At 49.8% G+C, this 20,419-nt stretch overlaps 2 protein-coding genes across 3 annotated transcripts; one reads left to right on the top strand and one right to left on the bottom strand.

Annotated features, from left to right (window-relative positions):
- Positions 1-1,897: 1,897 nt before the first annotated feature.
- DCTN6 (dynactin subunit 6) lies at positions 1,898-11,911 on the bottom strand. Of its 2 annotated transcripts, none has more exons than XM_074992059.1 (7): positions 11,824-11,911; positions 9,474-9,538; positions 7,179-7,284; positions 5,472-5,560; positions 4,556-4,603; positions 3,191-3,333; positions 1,898-2,349 (listed from the first exon to the last, which is right to left on the bottom strand). In XM_074992059.1, exons 1-7 carry the CDS (start codon positions 11,844-11,846, stop codon positions 2,251-2,253), a joined length of 573 nt encoding a protein of 190 aa, XP_074848160.1. In that variant the 5' UTR covers positions 11,847-11,911; the 3' UTR covers positions 1,898-2,250. The 2 variants fall into 2 exon arrangements, with proteins under 2 accessions (XP_074848160.1, XP_074848161.1); XM_074992060.1 differs by lacking the exon at positions 11,824-11,911 and adding an exon at positions 10,923-11,052.
- Positions 11,912-16,622: 4,711 nt separating this feature from the next.
- Positions 16,623-19,184, top strand: MBOAT4 (membrane bound ghrelin O-acyltransferase MBOAT4). Its single transcript, XM_074993979.1, has 3 exons — positions 16,623-16,675; positions 17,223-17,447; positions 18,227-19,184. The coding sequence occupies exons 1-3, from the start codon at positions 16,623-16,625 to the stop codon at positions 19,182-19,184; spliced, it is 1,236 nt and encodes a 411-aa protein (XP_074850080.1).
- Positions 19,185-20,419: the final 1,235 nt, after the last annotated feature.

Raw genomic sequence — 20,419 nt, 5'->3', positions numbered from 1 at the left:
CAGCATCACACTGTTGACTCATATTTAACTTGTGGTCCACTATAACCCCTAGATCCATACTCCTTCCTAGACAGTTGCTTCCCATTCTGTATGTGTGAAACTGATAGTTCCTTCCTAAGTAGAGCACTTTGCATTTGTCTTTAATAAACTTCATCCTGTTTACTTCAGACCATTTCTCCAATTTGTCCAGACCATTTTGACCCTATCCTCCAAAGCAGTTGCAACCCCTCCTCACTTGGTATAATCTGCAAACTTAAGAAGCGTACTGTCTATGCCAATATCTACACTGTTGATGAAGATATTGAACAGAACTGGTCCCAATACAGACCCCTGCAGAACCCCACTTATTATACCTTTCCAGCAGGATTGAGAGCCATTAAGAACTACTCTCTGAGTATGGTTATCCAGCCAGTTTTGCTCCCACTTTATAGTAGCCCCATCTAACTTGTATTAGCCTAGTTTACTGATAAGAATACCATGAGAGACCATATCAAATGCCTTACTAAAATCTAGGTATACCACATCCACTGCTTCTCCCTTATCCACAAGGCTCATTATCCTACCAAAGAAAGCTGTCAGATTGGTTTGACATGATTTGGTCTTTGCAAATCCATGCTGCTGTTCCCTATCAGCTTACCACCTGCCAAGTGTTTGCAGATGATTTCCTTAATTACTTGTTCCATTATCTTTCCTGGCACAAAAGTTAAACTGACTGGTCTGTAGTTTCCTGCGTTGTTCTCTTTCCCCTTTTTATAGTAGGGCACTATATTTGTCTTTTTTCAGTCTTCTGGAATCTCTCCTGTCTCCCATGATTTTCCAAAGATGATAGCTAATGGCTCAGATACCCCCTTCATTAGCTCCTTGAGGATCTGGGGTTCTGTAGGAGGGAAAGGTTGCTTAATCCATCCCGTAAATTTCCTCAGTAAGCTGGCACTCCCTAAGGCATTGAGGTTGATCATTTGAGAATTGATGTAGGGTTTCAGAACCACAAATCCCATTAGACTTCACGTACCGCTCCCCTGGGCAGCTCAGACCTAAAGACAACTTTTCACCAAGACAACGAATTCTGGGTTGAAGGGTCGATAGACATCTGCAGGTCTGCGCTAAGGTTTTGTTGCAGACTGTGAGCACTGTTTAATATTCACTCCTGAGGCCATTCTTCCGAAGGCTTTTTAGTTTCTTTGTTCTACGACTGGCGGTGAGTGCTGACACAGTTCACAACACACAGGACAGGGCTTCTTTTGTTTCAGAAACATTGTTAGAACAACTCATTGCTTATTGAGTATATGCCATTTCCTGAACTAACTTCTGTTTCGATGTTGTAAAAAAGTTTAACAAAAAGTATTGAATCTTCTGTTGGAAAGGGCCTGTAAAAGGCTTATAGTTCAGAAAGACCGAAAACCAAATGACTGAGTTCAGAACATTTAAAACAAACAGCAGACACCTTACAAAAGTTACCCCTTGCCAGCCATTCCTCTCTCCTCCACTAGAAGAGGAGAGTTCCTTGAGGCTCAGCCAGGCCACAAGAGTCAGAGTGGCAGCACAGTAAATGAATGGAGGTGCTGCTTCCCCTAACTTCTCTCACCTGCATTATCTTTGAACACGAATGCTTATGCAAAGCGCTATTCCTCTACAAAAGATGGGGAAAGTAAGGGCCTTCACCACCACCATGCAGAGGGTAATGTGGGAGTTGAAATAGGAACACAGAAGTTAATCTACTTAGACTATAAATTTTACTTGGGTTACAAACTGTGGACCCCTGGAGGTGCTAACATAATACCAGTAAATAAGAACAGGCATTATTGTCTGTCTCTCTTAGGTCAGGATTCATTGTGACATTAGTATTGGCTGGAAGTCTTCAAGATGGACTAGGATCATTAAAACCACAAAGTTGGGAGGAAGCATCTTTATTAATAGCATAAAATAAGACCTGAAGCACTTTCTAATGCTCTGGCATGTTATACACCATTGAGAGACAATTTCTGTCCTATATCACAAGAGTAACTGGTGATATCATTACCCAGAAGGAATTATGTACAAATAACTAAAGCAATCGCCAGACTTCAGAGCTTTACATTTACTCAATATAAATAGTAAAAACAAAACAAAAACAGAACCATTTCCCCCCGAATGGAATGCACGAGGAAAGATCAGCTACCTCCTGTGCATGTGTAGTGCTAGAAGTGGAAGGGAAATTCCCATATCGACTCCTTTTGCAGATGAGTGAATGGTACCTGGGGGTGAAAACTCTCAGCTCTTTGCTGGAGTAGAGGTCATCTTCATGGTCTTCTTTAGATGGTGATAATTTGGTAGGATTTTCATCAGGAAATCCAGCTGCAGTGTTTGTGGCTAGAAGGAACAAAACAGAATTAGAAAAGCACTGGCCAAAGCTAAGATACAAAGGCATGTTAAATACCACGGAGCTGACTCTCTAACTCATTGCAGGGACACCGGTCACCTGACTGACGCAGAGCCTAATCCTGCCCCATGTTCTGTATGGGCAGACTCCCACCGATGCCAGAGCCCACTCAGTTTAGTGCAAGAGTCTGACAGTACAACTAGCACCAAACTGTGTAGAGCCAAGACACCTTGACACCAATATGCTTTAGAGAGGCCCTGAGCCAAGGCACTTTGATTATTGTAACAGCACTCACTGCAAGTTATGGAGACAAATAGATGAATGGTTAAAAACAGGCATGCAAAGTAGCCTAACAAAGCAGGTGTTTATGCTGAACTGGACGGCTATGGAGACGTATTTCAGATATTTTCTAGATGATAGGCCTTCAAGTCTGGCCCAGTGAGTTCTGACATACTGCAAACCAATGGCATGGAAGGAAATTAAATACAGGCCCCAAAGGCAGGACCAGAGAATAATTGGTTACAATAGCTCAAGACTAAATGTGTTTTCAGAAGAGCAAAATGGTGACCCTGAAAGCATGCCCCTAACTACCCTGCCTACTGCCCCAGAGGCACTGTGAAAGGTTGCTAAGGAGGGCTACTTTGGAGTCGTGTTGCATTTTCCAGCTGAACGAAACCTCTGCAAATCTGACTCCCAGCCATCCCTTCCCCCTCCTGGATTGCACTTAGCAGCTCTTGTGGTGTCTGGAGTAGCGTGCCTGCATCAGATGAGTGGCAACGAACTGCTGTGGAGCACAGCAGACTGCACGCCCTGGCAGTAGGGCATGCCCACCTGTGGCCGTTCGGTCTGCACTCGGCGAAGGCACTTTGCATCATAGATCACAGTGTTCTCTGGGATCACTTCATATGTGTTGACGTTGCAGCAGGCCCCGATGACACAGCCACTGGTCAGAATCACATTCCTACCAACAAAGGCTGCAAAACAGAGACAAAACCCTTGCTGTGGCTAGAAAGGGGAGGCAGAAAGAAACAAAGCAACCAGAGTGCCAAGAGTCAGGCCAGGAAATATTCACACACATTCACATTGCCATCGTGGCCTCGCTTTCGCATGCCCCGCCTTCTCTATCCTGATTTCGACCAGACTTCAAGCCTGCGCAGACAGACGTGCTCCCTTCATGAAACTGCACAGTGCTCTCACTTCCACACCTCGGTCTGTCTAGTCAGCCTAGCACTACTACTACTCTCTGTGTTGCAACCACATCACGGATCCCTACACAACATGAAGATCAATTCTGTACATCACTTGGGTCTCACAGCAAGGGAACTGCATTCACAGTTACTGAGTGTGCGCACAGCTGCCCTGAAGTGAGCCAATAGTCTTGAGAGGCACACTCAGTGCAGGACCCAAATGGCGGGGGAAGGGGAGTACTCCACCCCCCACAGCTGGCTTCACGCTACCTTTGAACCCTTCCCCAAACCTTGGCATGGCCAGGGTGTGTCCTAGCTCCCATTTCTTTCCCAATTACCAATCTCTGTTTAATATCCATGCAGTTACCAGATGTGCTCGAACAGCTGCGTGTAACAGTCGTTCAGCTTTTACAGACTACCATCCAGAAGTCAACCCTGTTATGTAAATCACTTGAACCCTTCTAATCCCAATTCAGTAGCTCTGCAGCAGGAATGGAATTTACAGACGGCACTTGGTCTCTCTTCACTACTCGTAACGCCATTTAAAAGCGGCTTTCCAATCACTGGGCTCTGTGCTCCGAAATGGGAACACTGCTAAGTGACTGGAATCGCAAGGGTTAGACATGGTCAGTAATGCAGTCCAACGCCAAGCAGGGGTAGGGCATGGTCCACTGGGGGAAAAGACGTGGCGTGAACACTAACACATTACATTTCCAGTGCAGACAAAGGCAGTTGTAGTTTAAACATGTGCCGATTGGTCAGGTTCCTCACCAGGCTTTCCTCGCCCAGATACTATGTTAACACACACACCTTTTTCCCTCTCCCTCCTTCTGTACATGTAGCCCAACAGAAGACTTTGCTGATGCTGAACCAATGCTGCAATAGACCTTAGGCAAGCATACAGACCCCCATGTCAGTTTTAACAGATCACAACATAACGCAACAGGCATCAAAGCTGCCAAAGAATATTTGATGGTTTCGGCATGAAGACCCAATTAGTAACACTTACCTTTCGATTCAATTACGTTGTTATCTCCCATTTTCATTGCTTGCGAACCTACGAGTTATAGTTAAAGAAAATACATAATTCTAAGCCTTTAGGCCTTTCCCTAATATCAAATTCCCAGCAGCAAATGTCCACATTAAGCCCTCCTTCAAAAACAAACCCACAACCCAAGGCAAAAGGTGCTCATGGACTACAGGGCTGTGTCCTACACTGATTTTCATTGCTTCGGCAGGACGCTGAAGCTAATGGCTTTTCTACTCCAAGACAATAGACAAAAAGGCCTATAATTTGACATTCACCTTTTTCTTTTTAGTCACACTGAACCCAGAAAGGGGTTTTATGCTTCCCGTGTCCTGAAAGCTATAAATTCCCCCAGTTTTTTTCACATAAAGAGGTGAGTTTTCAAATAACTAGAATGATCAACTTGAGTTTCAAATTTAAGCAGCAAGAGTCGCCCTCTACTGACTAATCAAAAAAATCTCTCTACATTCTTCAATGCTGCCAACAAGTGCAGGTTGTGGGACCAGTGCAAGGGTGTGTTTTCCTTGTGGTTCTTCTTTCTAGCTCCCATGCTGGTATAAAAGAAATATGCAGGGAATTACCCGGAATATAAACAAAACCTTTGGGTAGAAGTCCTAGACAGGCAGATTACCGTGACATACTACATGAGCTAAAGGACCGCAGAAGAAGCTTCAAAGCCCCATAGTCTAATCCCTGTGCACACACTGACTTGTTGTGTTACCTTGGGCAAGTCACTTAACTCTTCTGTGACCATTTTTCCTCTCTGTAATAGGAGAATAATCGTCAGCCACCTCACAGGAATTGTACTGCTGTTGGTGAACATTTATATGGTGCTTTGAAAGTACAGAATCCCAACGTGTTCAAGTGTGCACTTTACATTGCTGCTTAGCAAGGATACAACAGCCAACTTCAAAAACATTATAGGTGCCAATGATCATTGGTTTTGGTTCCACCTCTTCCGTGTCTGGTGAAATATTTTCCGGATAGCTGCAAGAAGATTGAAGAATACATTTAGGACTTGGCTTCTAAGGGTAGTGTCTCCTTAGAGATCAAATGAAAGGAAAAAGTGTCTGTCCCTAGAATCAATACAGCATTTACGATTGTTTAAATGTTTAGGATTTAACAATCTCATTTACTTTTAAACAAAAGGTTGTTTGTTCACTTGTCCATTTTTCCAAGCCTCACCAATGAGGACAGTCCAGTCACACTCAATTTTACGCTCCCATGTAATGCTGCTGTGTTTAAGTTACAGGCAGATGAATGCGTTAGTCTGAAGGAGAGCTAAAAAACTGGAACCTTGAATTACCATGGAAACATTTCTAATGAGCTTTGAAAGTTTTGTAAAATGAAAATGAAATACTGTTTTGTAAAATAAAAATGAAAGTTTTGTAAAAGGCCTGCAGCACTGGTTGAGGAGAACCTCAGATTGAGCACACTAAGTCAGTTTTTGAATCTTCATAGTGATGAAATACTGAGAATACAGGAAGGGCTGAAAAGAGTGGTGGTTTCTTAATTCCTGACATCCCATACTGCCTCTTATGCCAGGTCTACCCTAGGAGTTAAAATTGATTTTAGACATGCAAATCCACTATATGTATTGCACAGCTAGAGTCTACTCATCTAAAATTGATTTTTGCCACCTTCTTCACAGCAGGAGGTTGACATGAGAAACTCTCCCGTTGACTTCCCTGGAGTTCTGGGGTTGATGACAGCACCACGACAGTTCGATTTACGGCATCCTCACTAGGCATGCTAAATTGAACTGAGGAAAATCAACCACTAACGCATCAATCTTCCCATAAGTGTAGATGTACAAGACGACATTTCAGAGGGAAACAAAAAACAGGCAAGAGTAACTTAAAGACTCCAGATTTGCTGTGATTACTGCTCCATGATACTGCTCATGGCTAGGCCCTAACAACAACCTAGACAAATCTTAAGGAATGTGCTGCAACCTTTTAAGCTGTTTTAAAAAGGTTGACAGCCTGCTTTGTGGGATATATCTCCCATTTTTATCATGAAGCTGAGGGAAGACTTCATAAAGAATTTCTAGATAAAGTGACAAATGTGTTTTGCAAGCACAAATAGGAATAATTTGTGTTTTTTTTTTTAACATGGCGATGAACGTTTCTCTCCATCTCGGGGGGGGTTTCAGAGCAGCAGCCCACACTTTAAATAATCCCAGGCCATGTAAACATGACCTTGTGGTTGAGAAGCAGGACAGAGGACAGCGTACTGTGACAGCAGCGCTGGGCAGGGAGACTTTTAGGGTCGAATGTCGCACTGAAACTTGGGCCAGCTCTCTCCTGGACCTAAAGATAATAATCAGTTCTGAACAAGTGGCAAATGAATGACAGTGTTTCTGTTAGGTGTCAGTTTGAGAGCCCAGGAGACTCGAGCCCTCTGCTCAGCCCAGAACAGGTACAACACAGGGAGGCACAGCTAAGGCTTCCAACACACTGACCTGTTCTGGACAGACAACTTCTGTGTGTAAGAGATAATCTTCTACATTCTTTCAGTCCTGAGCCCCCAGATAAGATTGCCAGTGATGGTGTTAAGCAGAAATATTTATGCCTCCAACAGCATTGTAAAGACTCTTACTAACCCATTTATGATCAGTGTCTGCTCTTCTATGAGGTTGCCTTCACCAATCACAATTGGTCCTGCTTCTGCAATGATTCGTGCTTTAGGGTGAATCACTGTCCTAGGTCCTATGGAAACAAGGAAAGCTCATTAAAAACAGAATCTAACTAACTGCTATCACTAAAATCAGAAAAATTCCTAAGTGGGGAAATCATTTGAGGACATGTCGTGTGCTTCACCACCACAAGAATTCCAGAAACAAAGGAGAGGGACATGGAAATGACTATTTTAAAGTAGGAAAAATACATTTTAACTCAGCCGAGAGGCAGGATGGGCTTGCCGTTAAGGCACTGACTTTGGACCAGACCTGCCAGTCTCCTTGTGTCTCCTCAGAAAATGAGTAGCACTGTTCAAGAATGTCAGAACTGCAAACAAAATCCAAATACTTGAAACCATTCAGCTGGTGAATTTCAGATATGAATGTCAGGCAATCTTAACCCTACCCCTAGAGTTATGGCCCAGATAAACAATCTCCATCCACAAGAGTTTCATGTTATCAGGGACCCCCTGGAAAGCTACACTATCACCACCAGTACTGGGCAGTGGTTGGGCTTCCCAGAACTCTTTATGGCAGGACAAATAAAAAATTGCTCCTTCAGCCTAAGTTTCTGAATGGCAAAAGGCGTAACTGAAGGCAATAATTGCTCACTCTGTATTAGCAGCAGGAGGGATAGCTCAGTAGTGGGGAGCACAGGCCTTTTAAACTCAGGGTTGCGAGTTCAATCTGGGGGGAATTTCAAGGTTCTGGGGTGGGTTAGATTAAAAAAAATAACAAGTCAGGGATGGTGATAGGCCCTGGTGTGAGTGCAGGCGACTGGACTCAATGTCCTCTCAAGGTCCTATCCAGCTCTAGGAGACATGTATATCTCCATGTTTCTAATCCTGCCATGTGACATATAAAGAGAACTGAACCAAACAATTACAATGGCCACCACACAAAGAGATTGCATGTCTACATATACAGGATTCATGTGTCCCATTCTGAAATTAGAGTGTATGAAAAAAAGCAAAGGCCAGGCTCTGATCCTGCTAGCTGTTCCACACCCGCAAAGGAATCTTCCTGTAGAAAAGCTAGGTGGATTGGGGGTTTATGACTAGAGATATTTAGACCCAAGTCAATAAAAGCAATGTTCTAGGAGTGCATCTCTGCTATTCTGCAAGAAGAAATGACAGGCTGACTCCTTGACAGGGCCAGAGTTCAAGTTCTTATTTGACAGTGAAACTTTAATTCCGCACTTCCCAAATTTCCAATTTAAAACCCAACAGAACCCAACTAATTCTTGAAAAGCAGGCTTCGTGGAGCTATGTGCATACATCCTTAATTTCCAGTCAAAGGATTTATATGGGGGGATTAGATTATGCAAACTGTGGTACCATAATATGCAGAACAAAACAGAAAGAACTTAGCTGTCATCCTGCAAAGGCTTAGACGTGTCACTTACACATTTCAATGGGGCGATGTGTAAATTTTGCACTTGTATATGGAAGGAGAGCTGCAGTTTGAAACCTACCATTTCTCCTCTGAATTGTTCTCTAGCCTAATCTGAACTGATATAGAATTGTGACTTTTGTAAAGGTTTGAGCAGCTCAAACTGTAAGGGCATTGCAAGGGTATGTTCTGTGTCTAACGCATTTTACAGTGAGTCAGACTGCACGTCATTCCTGAGGTATTCATGGTGTCAAAGGAAATACTGACAACAGTTACTTCTGAACAGAATTTATCACAATACAATAAACTCTTTCATATCTGGCAGCCCTGGGACTGGGAGGATGCCAGATATTCAAAATTCTGGATAACAGAGAGGGGTGCCTAGCAATGCATTACACTAAAGAAAAACAAGACTGGATATCAAGAAACAAACCAAAATGTGTGCAGAGTACTTTATCTACCAATAACAGTAGTATTGCCCACTTTAATACAAATAAACACAGCAAATACAATATAAGTTTAGTTTCACTGTACTGTACTTATGAAACGTAACTAAAAGGTACGTATGGTTGAAATGCCAGTTATTTGAGAATTCTGGATGATAGAACGTCAGATATGAAACAGTTTATTGTAGTTATCACTCTTGGCTAGACTTCACCACAGAGACCCTTACTGGGAGATACACCTGGTCTCACACCTCTATTTTCACTACCAGATGTGAAGGTCCATATACTACCCTCCATTATCAGGCATACTGATTCAAAATCGATAAGGCAGTGCTTCCTGGGAAGAATATGACACATGAAGAAATGTTATATTCTTTCTTACCAATAGTTACATCTCCCCTGATTTCACTTTCTACGCAGACAACAGCTCCAGGAGCAATTTTCACACTGCAACCAAAATCATATTAAAGGAAATAAACATATGCTTTTTTAAGGCCAAGACAGAAACCTAAGAAAATTGGGTAGATTTGTTCTAACAGATTCCATCCACCTTGCATCTGTACCTTCAATATTCTCACTCAATTGTACAGTTCAGAAGATCACACACAAACACTCGAGCATCCCAATATATAACTGGATAAACTGACAGAAAAATTTCCCAGGGTTTTTAATGTGAGTTTTAAAAATTCATCACTCTGCAAAGAAACAGAGAAAAACAGCCATTCTTTTTAGATTCATAAACACCTCTGCTCTGCATTTCCTCTCCTCTCTGAAGCACTAACTGAACAGATGAGCCAAAAATAACCTGTCAGTCACATGTTTATACAGCAGGGGTTGGCAACTTGTGGCTCTTCAAGGAGCCATATGCGGCTCCAAGCACTGCTGCTGCTGACTCCTCTTGTGACTCTGGAGGCTGCCGCCGCTTAAATGGAATGTAGATTTTTTATTTAAGTAGCAGCAGCATCCGGAGTTGCTGACCACTCAGCTATGGCAGGGGGAAGCTGGCAGGGCAGGGAGCCCCTGAAATGGAAGCCAGCAGGACAGAGAGCCGCTCCACGTGGAAGGAAGTCAGCACGCAGGAGAGCTGGGGAGGAGTGGCCCAGCCTGCCCCGCGCAACTGCATGCAGAAGGAAGTGGCGGGGGGAAGCAACAGAGGGAAGGTTGTGACTGTGGAGGAGCAGTGGCATTGCATGGTGCTCGTTGGCTGAGGCAGGTAAATTCTGGGGCTCAAGGGGTTAAACCTGGGGTTGGGATGGTGGTTTGCGGCTGAGAGGGGTTAAACCTGAGGGCGGGGGTTGTCTGTGGGATGAAGGTAAAGCCTGAGGATTTGGGAGTTGAGACAGGTAAAGCCTGGAGAATAGGGATAATTTCACTTTCTAACGAATACAAATAATTGTGTGTGCGCGGTTCCTAAAACAGGGGTGACAAATATTACAGCTGGATGTTATTTATTAAGAACTGTCTTGTATTCCCGTGCATTGCGGCTCTTAAAGTATTGATTTTGTAACCAAATTTGAAAAAAAGGCTGTTCTCGCGATTTCATTGCGGATCCCTGGCTTATAGGAAACATTACATTCACACACAAAGGAAGGACACTGGAACTGCACTGAGGTGGGATGGGAGATAACAGAAGTATTTAACACTGATCAAATTAAGAGAGGAGCCGATTTGTTGATGGCTGTTGTCTCAGGTATTGAGGTTCCAGGACAATGCAACACCGCAGCATCCAGATAAGATGGAAATGGAGAGAAAGTGCATAAGACAAGTGGACCTGAAACAAGTACACAACTCCAGGCAGGACTGCAGCCAGCCAAAAAAAGGACAGACATACAGTGTGTCAGACCACATAGTGGTACATCTCTGGTGCTCCCCATTCCAATTTCTTCCAGGGTGGAGAATCTACATATGCAATGGTGACAAGTATCAGCTACGTTTCTGCTGTTTTGCTTTGCTGGAGTACAGACTCACGCAGCTACCTCTGCGCTACTCAGTGTCAGAGCGCTAGCAGGGACAGCCGGCATCTTCAAAAACAACAACAAGTCCCGTGGCACCTTATAGAGGAACAGATATTTGCTAGTCGAAAAGGCAACACAGGGCTTCCTGTCAGACGTGCAACGTCAGGGGAAGGGGCCCTGAGGAAGTCTAGAAAACCTGATGGGATTTCCTACGGGACGGATGTCTAAGGGTACGTCGGGAGAACTCGTCTCCAACATCCGCGTATTCTCTCTCTTCCCCACGTCCTACGTGCGGCCGCTCGCGGGGTGAGCGCCGCTCTCCGGCCAGGCACCAGGCACTGCGGGGTGGGGCAGCTGCTCTTTCCCTGGGGAAGGGAACGGGGCCCTCCCTGGCGAGGGCGCGTCCGCCTGCACCTGCAGCACCCACGGGGCGCCCCAGCCAAGCAGCACCTCTCCCTGCGCGGCCGCCAGCTCGGCCCGCCCGCACTCCCAGCGCCGGCCTCGGCCTCGGCCTCTCTCCCTCCCCGCGCTGCTCCCGCCGCACGAGGGAGACGGCGGCAGAGCAGAGGCTGCTGGGGTGCCCTGCCCCGCCCCCAACCCTGCAGGGGCTGGGCTCGGGCCGCGAGCCTGAGGCGTCCCCGTGAGACGCGACACCCGGCCTCGGCGGCCGCCGCTGGCCCGGCTCAGGCTGGGCCCGCCCCACACCGCCGCCATCCGTGGCACTGCCGGGGGGAGACGCGGCCTACGGCAAACCCCGCCCCCGCACCGGCACCTCACCTGCCCTGAGCCCGCTCCGCCATCTTCCCCGCTCGGCCCGCCGCGGCTCGGCCTGCGCTGCGCTGCGCTGCGTTCGGGGAGCGGCCTCTGCGCGCGATTGGCCGCCCCTGGCCCGGGGCGGCTCCGGGCTGCTCTGCGCGCGCGCTCGTGTGGGCGTGGCCCCGCCCCTCGACGGGGCGCGCGAGTATTAGGGGCGGGGCGGGGCCGTACGGACGGCCCAGGGGAGGGGAGGTGGGAGCCCCCCATGGGGAGGGGGTGTGCGGGTGCCCGGGAGGGGGCAGGTGGGAGCCCCCCATGGGGTGGGGGTGTGCGGGTGCCCGGGAGGGGGCAGGTGTGAGCCCCCCATGGGGTGGGGGTGTGCGGGTGCCCGGGAGGGGGCAGGTGTGAGCCCCCCATGGGGAGGGGCTGTGCGGTGCCCGGGAGGGGGCAGGTGGGAGCCCCCCATGGGGAGGGGGTGTGCGGTGCCCGGGAGGGGTTGGGGCAGGCTGGGGGGCCCCAGTAGGAAGGGGCTATGCACAGTGCCCAGAATGATACCATGCAGCACCCCCCTTCCACTGTACAGAACCTACAGTGCTACCTGAGCAAATCACACACGGTGGTCTCCCCGCAGCGCGGATGGAAGCACCAGCACAGACCCTGCACTGGAATGGCCTTTGGGGACCTCATAGAAGGGAAGATTGTGCCATATTCTCATTTTTCACTGCCACTAGCTTGTTGCCCTCCCCACATGCTATGAATCCCCCAATAAGAAATCCTAGGCCAGCTCCACTGGCCTCTTCCCTTGTGCTTCTTTGAAGGCACAGTCCAAGCTGAGCGCCTTGTATGAAGCAGGACATCCAGTACCCTTCTGTTGCATGCTAAATGTAGGCAGTCCCATAGCACCTTGGAGACTTAACAATGAACCCACAAAAGCTCGTTACCTAATAATAAAATTGTTAATCTTCAAGGTGCTACAGGACTGCTTGTTTCTGTGAAGCTACAGCCTTGCATGTCTCTCTCTCTCTGATACTACATGTAGGTCCTGGCCTCAAACATCCCTTGGAGTGAGAGAGACTCAGGCTGGCACTCATGGGGAGAAGCAGAGCTGCAGAACTGTGTGCTCTGGCTGGCACATTTTGTTACACGCTTATAAGCTTGTTATACGCTCTCTGTTACTTGCTTAGGCCAATGACAACCCCCAGGAGCCTAAAATTACACACTTACATTGATGGTAAACCTGCCAGAAGTCTGAATGAACGAATTAACTCTCCCCTGATGCCTAGCTGGGAAACGTGGAGAGAGTCTTCAGTAGCAAACTATGTTATATAACAAAAAAGCAGTCCAGTAGCACTAAAGCCTAACAAAATAATTTATTAGGTGATTTTGTTAGTCTTTAAAGTGCTACTGGACTGCTTTTTTTGTTTTGATAGTATATAGGCTAGTACAGCTCCCTCTCTGTTACTATTCAAACTATTTACATGAATATGCTTTTTCTGCTTAGCTATTTCATAGTTAGAACTGGGGTACTGGCTGGTTTTGGGTTACAAATCACTTCAGTACTGAATGCAGGGGTAGGGAAATGCATTACCAATGTTGTCATCATATGAGGGGGAGAAGAACTGTGCTTAACCTATCTCCATTGAGGGGGTCACCTTCAGCTTAAAAGACCTCATTAAGCCCAGGGCTCAACTGCAGGACTCTCATGAAGATAAGGGGTGATGATATGTGTTCTAGCCAGGAGGTGTGGATGCTTTCTAAAGCTCACTCTGGTTTCACCTATTCCTTCTGGCTTTATTAGGTCTACAACGCTATTAGGTCTACAACGCTCGCTCAGAGCGGAAATCACTTACGATAGAGCAGAGTTTCTGCCCAGCCTGTTAAGAGCTGAAATATCACTGAGGTGCAGGGATCACAGAGCAGATCGGAGTAGAAGGCCAACAAGCAAGTGGTGAGGAGAATGAGTAGCTGATAGGGTGGCCAGGTGGTGAGGAACCCTGGCCAGGGGGTGGCTAGCCAGAGCAAGCACTCAGGGCAAAGCAAGCTCTTCCCTGGATGGAAGATGGATTCACAGAGGTGCACCTCTGAACTCTGGGTTCTCACTGACCAAGGACAAGCACAGAGAGTGGGGTGTGGTGAGGGAGCAGCGAGGGGCCCAGAAAAGGAAATCTTGGCTGTGGAATTCGGGACCAGGAGGCAGAAAGCCCTACCTCATGCACTCTGGCTGGCTGTCCAGCTCACAGTTTTGTGATTATGACACCTGCTTGTGGCACGTCCTGTAGCTGCTGTCAGATAACTTCCCTCCTTTCTTTAAAAGTTTCTTTTTTATGCTCACACTCTGCTGGCGAGCAGAGAAATATTGTCAGTCACAGACACTGAAATGCGCATGTATAATTTTTCCAGGTTACTAAGTGAGGACTGAAGCCAGTTCTGTGGCATGTTGCTGAAAAAGCATATTGAACCTAGCCCAGGCTGTGGCCACTTCCACGTAGCAGAAGAGTTACACCAAGATCAGTGGAAGGGAAATCCTGAGCCTGAATGTATCCTAGGGTACGTGCAAGGAGCTGTTTGATTGCTGCAGGGCTCCCAGGCTTCTCCTCCATCCTTTACGGTCTTTCCTCTGGCTCCTCCATGCCATTCTAATGCTTCAAAACACAACACCATCCAGCTGCAGGGAAACAGATGCTACTGCCCTGCTTTAATTGTCAAATAATGGCTGAAGTCATCTCGGCCATCATCATGGTGCTCCAACAGCTTGATGTTTAAACTGCACTTTGGAAAGGACATATCTCGGCGACCAACACTTCTCATCTAAAAGCAGGAGGCTGCTCAGGAGCTTAGCAGCTCAAATATGAAGCCCCGTGTTTTCTGTGTGAACATAAATCCCAGGCCTTCTGCACTTAGCAGAAACAGCATTTACCAAAACAAACGTTTTCCTTTCCCTCTCCTTGTGTGCATGGCAGTGAGCCACCTACCCACCCAGATAACCTCGTTTCCTTAGCACACCAGCTTTGCTCTTGGACAGTTTGCACTGCTTATCTGGGGTACTACTTTACTGCCGCCTTCCTGCCCCATATAAAGAGAAGGGGGAAAGATGCATGTTTCAGTTCTTGTGGAAAAGCCCCAAGAACTGAAGATCCATTGCAGAATTAACGCTCTTGAGAAGCAGGTGCTCCATGGACTGGGAAGATCTGCTCAATCTTCCCCCCACTGCAGTCTACCAGCTGGGTGCATTGCCATTTGCGGGTTTGTTTCGTGCTCTCTGCACCTCTGGGTCTCTCTCGCTAAATGCCAGGTAGGGGTACTTTCACCTTTGCTTTAATTCCACCCTCGTGAACTTTGGTGGAAGTTGACTGATTGCTCATCGGTTTGTGCATTGGCCTGCTAAACTCAGGATTGTGAGCTCAATTTCTGAGGGGGTTGTTCAGGGATCTGGGGCAAGTGGTTGTTTGTTTGTTTGTTTGTTTGTTTTTAAAACAAACAGGGGAGAGGCAGGGGGAGATGGTGCTTAGCCCTGCTAAGAGGGCAGAGGACTGGACTCAGAGACCTCCTGAGGTCCCTTCCAGCTCTATGAGATGCGTATCTCCCTATTAATTCTATTCTCAGTGCAGGTTTCACAGCTGAAGCAACTTTGCTCCCGGGTTCTTAGGGCAAGGGGATTGGGGAGCGCAAGACTCTGGAAATCAAAACGCTCTGTACCTCCTCCAGACTGCCACTGATTCATGCTGTGACCTTGGGTAATCACAACCCCGGGTTCCTTAGTTTCCCCCTGTGTAATTAATGTTTGTAAAGTGTTTTAAGGCTGTAAATGAAAAGCCCTAGAGATGGACAAAGTATCATTTGCCTAAAGTCCTGCAAGCTGCAGTAGCTCTGGCGTGAAGATATAGAGATTATGGGAATCCAAATGACAGATTGACTCCCGTTCCAAGGAATCCGTGAAGGACTTGTTCGCCTCAGGGGTGCTTGGTAAAGGAACCCACATCAGAGAGGTAGCTGCATTAGTCTGTGTCTTCAGAAACAAAAAGAAGTGCTGTGGCACCTTATAGGACTATCAGTGTGACAGTTATCGGTTAGTCAATAAGGTGCCACAGGACTTCTTGTTGTGAAGGAGCCCATGTGACTCAGAAGCACAAGCCTCGCAGAGGGCCTGGTGCTCCTAAACTAGCTGATTTATAAAAACCCCACACCTCTGAAGCTGGCCCTGGTTTATAATCTGAGGAAGGAAAGGTGAGAGAAGGTCAGCGCACCAAGTTCATGCAAGTCTTTTGGCGTTAATGGGACTCTCAGGTCGGTCAAGCAATACAACGAGCCAGGCAGAAGGGCAGCAGCTGGAGACAACTTTCAGAGCTACATTTTCAGAGATGCTCCCTACGTCAGCATGAGCTGTAGGGCGCCAGCACCTTGAGAGATCAAGTCACACTGGGTTGGGTGCTGAGGCTGGATGCCTTGGAGAGCGGAGAGGAGCTGAGCGAGAGGTGACTGTGCCGGCAGTCCTTCGGCACCCACAAAAGGAGAGATTCTTTCGTCGGACACATGCAAAATTCAAACCACAGGATATCACTGGAGCTCTGATTGTATGTTCACCATGGCCCACAGTCCTCCAGAAAGCTGCTTGCCTGGCCAGCCCAAGGGGCCCCTGTCTCCTTGAGAGGCTGTGGTGCTCTGTTAGCTTAGGAACTGGATCAGGACCAGGCAGTATTGTATCAAATCTCCCTGTCCCTCGGGGGCTCAGTGAGGCAAAGCTGCAGGTGCCCCGATGAGGTCCTGCTGCCTGTGTGAGCACCAAGCACTGCCAGGAAGAGCTGAGCGCAGCCGGGGGGGGAATGTCTCGTCTGCTGTACCGGAGACAGTGGCAGGGGTCAGAGACGTGGGTGTGGTAATAGGGTTAGCATCAAAACACAGCAGAGTGGGCCTGGAGCACTAAGGCTCTGGTGGCCCAGGGAAAACATGGTGGCAGGGCCGGGCCCAGAGCAGAGCGGTGCTGGTGTGTTCTGAAAGCTGTGGGGATGGAAGGTACTGAACCCCGAGGCTCACCAGCTATTGCTGGCACTCAAGTGCCCCCGAGGAGGGAGCCCAGCAGGGTTTGGGGAGAAGAGCTCGGGCGAGGGCCTGGAGAAAACGCAGCGCTTTGCCAGCTCTGCAGCGGGGGCTGAGGGGAGGAATCCAGCAACGAAGCCGCGGAAGGCAGCGCTGTGAGCTGTCGGGCCCTCGGGTGCCCTCGGAGGCAGCACTGAGGAGGAGGAAGGAAGGAGGGCCGCTTCCTACAAAGGCAAGAAGCCACAAGGGACAGCAAAGCCAGGCCAGGAGAGATCCAGAGCCACCTCTCCCCTGCAGGCTCTCGGCCCTTAGTGCTGGGCAACACCACCCCTACTGCACTGCCGCAGCCCCAGGAAACCTTCACAAGCACTTCTGGTTCCTCGCAGGTACAGCCTGCTCCTGGCGGGAGGCTGCCTGTTGGCGTGTGCGGCCCTGGGATCCTACGCCTTGCTGCTTATCGCCCCTGCCTTCGGCGCGGTGGCCATTTTCCACTCGGTCGGCTCCCAGCAGGTGCACAGGTGCGCATTCGTGCTGCAAATGGCCTGGCAGACACTCTGGCACCTGCGCCTGCACTGCAGAGAACACGACCTGCAAGGACCCCCAGGCATCAGGTATGAGCTGCAGCGCACAGGCCCACCCCCTCCTCCGAGGGAACGGCCCGGCCCCTTGGCCGTGTCTGGGTTCTGCTGGCTGCGGGGGTGTAACACAGAATGAGCCTGGTCCTTAGGGGCAGTTATACAGCCCCAGGACACAGCCTGTGTCCCTTAGCCCCAGGCTCTCTCTTTTCCCATGAGATGCTGTCCCAGGATTTCCCACGGCTTGTCCTCAGCCTGCGGGGGATGGGGGGGGGTCTGGGGCTGTGGAGCGGGTGTGGAGGCAGGGGCCACTTTGGCTCCCCGTGCGAGAGGCGTAAGTGCTTGTGAGGTTTGCGAAGACAGGCAGCAGGCGTGGCTCGCCCGGCTGTGCAGCTGCCTAAGGCTGGGGGAAAGGGCAGGGCCGGCCAGGCCCAGGGCTCGGGCTGCTTTGTGAGTAAGTCACGTCTACAGCACGGAGAGGGAGGCCCCGGCAGTGCTCCGCCTGCTAGGACCTGACCTTTCCACAGGTGGGCTCCAGCCCACGGGGCCAGAACGCTCCTCCATCCAAGCTGCCCTAGGCGGGGCTGATGCCGCAGCTGGCCCCTTGCAGCAGCAGAGCTGGAGTGCACCTGCGCAGGCCTGCACTGGCCCAAAGCTGTGCAGCACAGAGGCGGGCCTGCTGCTTTCCCAAGGGCATCCGTCACATGGCGTGACCTCGCACACACCCCGGGCATGCTCCAGCAGCACAGCTCCCCAGCCAGGGCAGCCCACCGGGCCTGCACACCCCTGCCACTGGCTCTCTCCCCCTCCTCTAGGTTGACGATTGCCCTCTCTTCGCTCATGCTGCAGACCCAGAGGGTCACCTCGCTGGCTCTGGATATCCACGAAGGGAAGGTGACAATTGTGTCTGAGCGGCGGGACGGGAGGGAGCTGCTGCCGTGGGCGCTGCCTCTCTGCAGCTACCTGCTCTTCTTCCCGGCCCTGCTGGGAGGCCCCCTGTGCTCCTTTCGGCGATTTCAGGCCCGGGTCCAGCGCTCGTGTGCTTCCGGCCCCGCGCCCCCGCTGAGAGCCGCGGGCCAGAAATGCCTGCGCGCCCTGGCGCTGCACTTGCTGAGGATGGCCGTGAGGGGCAGTGCAGCCCCGCTGGCCTACCTGACGGACTGCACTGGCTTTGGCTGCATGTGGGCCCTGTGGCACTCTGCCCTGCTCTTCAGACTGGCTTATTACGCCCAGTGGGCGCTCGACGAGGCTCTCCTCAGCGTGGCCGGCTTCGGGCTGGAGCCTGGCCACGAGCACGCCGAAGAGACGGCCTGTGCAGACCTCTCAGATGCGGACCTATGGACCTTGGAGACCACCCACAGACTAGCCCACTTCACCAGGACCTGGAACAAGAGCACTTCCCGGTGGCTGAGGAGACTCATCTTCCAGCGCAGCCCAGTCCAGCCCCTCTGGGCCACCTTTGCCTTCTCAGCCTGGTGGCACGGGCTCCACCCGGGGCAAGTGTTCGGCTTCTTCTGCTGGGCAGCGATGGTGGAGGCTGATTACCGGATTCACCCTTTTCTGCGCTCACTCGCAAAGTCCTGGCAGGCCACGGTGCTGTACAAGGCCCTGGCCTGGGTCCAGACACAGCTCCTTGTTGCGTACATCACGGCTGCCGTGGAGATGCGGAGCTTTGCGGTGCTCTGGCTGCTGGGGGCCTCCTACAATAGCTTCTTCCCTCTTCTGTACGGCGCTGCACTGCTGTGGCTGGTGGTGAGATCCAAAGTCAAATGAGTGTGAGCCACCTTGTCCCCCAACATCGCCAGGCATGCTACTTAGCAGGAGCCATCACCATCACGTAGTGCAGGCGAGATGGCAATGCCCCCTAGGTAGGAGAGGTTTACCTGTGGTCTAGGTCTGCCCCTATGCTCCCTCAATCCACCATCTCATCACATAAAATAGACTCATAATCTAAGGCCAGGCAGGAGCATTAGACCATCCAGTCTGACCCGCTTCATAGCATAAGCCAGAGAACCTCACCCGGTCGGTCATTCTGCATCTAGCAGATAACATGGGGTTGGGTGAAAGGGTAGCTTTTAAGAGACATCCAGGCTTGAGTCAGAGTCCAAGGCTTATTCCTGCAGAAGAGTGAGATGGCAGTTGATGGCAGCCTTCAGCTACCTGCAAGGGGGTTCCCAAGAAGATGGAGCCAGGCTAATCTCAGTGGTGGTAGATGCCAGAACAAGGAGTAATGGTCTCAAGTTGCAGCAGCTGAGGTCTAGGTTGGATATTATAAAACTGATGACACCAGGAGGGTGGGGAAGCACTGGAAAGTTATCTAGGGAGGTGGTGGAAGCTCCATCCTTGGAGATTTTTAAGGCCAAGCTTGACGGCTCTTGCCTAGGTACAGGTGCTATCATACCCATCACACCCATTTCAATGACAGGGTGACTGGGTATTTGAGGCTTCACGTGAAATTCGTTGCTGCACCAGCGTGCACAGACCAGAATCAGAACAGGCTGGTACCGCCCTGGCCAGCTGGCAGGAAGAGGTTCTTGAGTCACATCTACCCTGCCCAACTGATCCCAGCACTGATCACAGGCGCCTGTCCAGGCATGAGAAAGACTCCCTGATTGACGTCAGCCACCCATTCCCAGAGCTGCCATCCGATCCCACCTTCAGACTCCGCTCCCTACGACCTCTGCAGAGCCCACTCACCCGGGGCGAGCTGCATCTGTCCCTCTCCCGCCCTCCTGGACCTCACTAACTCCCCATTCTTGACATTCACCCATCACCTCTGTCTCCATTACCCCCCATTATATTCATTCACGGGCATTCCAGACCCAGGCCTGCATGTGCGTCTGTTTGATGGGAGCTAGAGGATGCCTCAGCTGTTGGTCATCAGTGGCTCCAAGTCCCCTCACCTTTCCAGAGTTAAGGCCTAAATCAACAAGAGTCAGCCCCCACTTGTCACTTTAAAGGGCCTGGCTTCCAGGAAGCACCGCACCCCCCACCCTGAAAACCAGACC

This window comes from Carettochelys insculpta, chromosome 4 (genome assembly GCF_033958435.1).
Source record: "Carettochelys insculpta isolate YL-2023 chromosome 4, ASM3395843v1, whole genome shotgun sequence".
Taxonomy (NCBI): Eukaryota; Metazoa; Chordata; order Testudines; family Carettochelyidae; genus Carettochelys; species Carettochelys insculpta.
Note: the sequence above shows the minus strand (reverse complement) of the source record. Positions and strands in the feature narration are given on the sequence as shown.

Coding starts and splice junctions, on each gene's coding strand:
- DCTN6 (XM_074992059.1), bottom strand. CDS start 11,846: ATGGCGGAGCGGGCTCAGGGCAG. Junction 7,285..9,473: donor CAGGGGAGATGTAACTATTG/GTAAGAAAGAAT, acceptor TTGTTTCCATAG/GACCTAGGACAGTGATTCAC. Junction 5,561..7,178: donor CAGACACTGATCATAAATGG/GTTAGTAAGAGT, acceptor ATCTTCTTGCAG/CTATCCGGAAAATATTTCAC.
- MBOAT4 (XM_074993979.1), top strand. CDS start 16,623: ATGTCTCGTCTGCTGTACCGGAGACAGTGGCAGGGGTCAGAGACGTGG. Junction 16,676..17,222: donor GGGTCAGAGACGTGGGTGTG/GTAATAGGGTTA, acceptor GGTTCCTCGCAG/GTACAGCCTGCTCCTGGCGG. Junction 17,448..18,226: donor CAAGGACCCCCAGGCATCAG/GTATGAGCTGCA, acceptor CCCCTCCTCTAG/GTTGACGATTGCCCTCTCTT.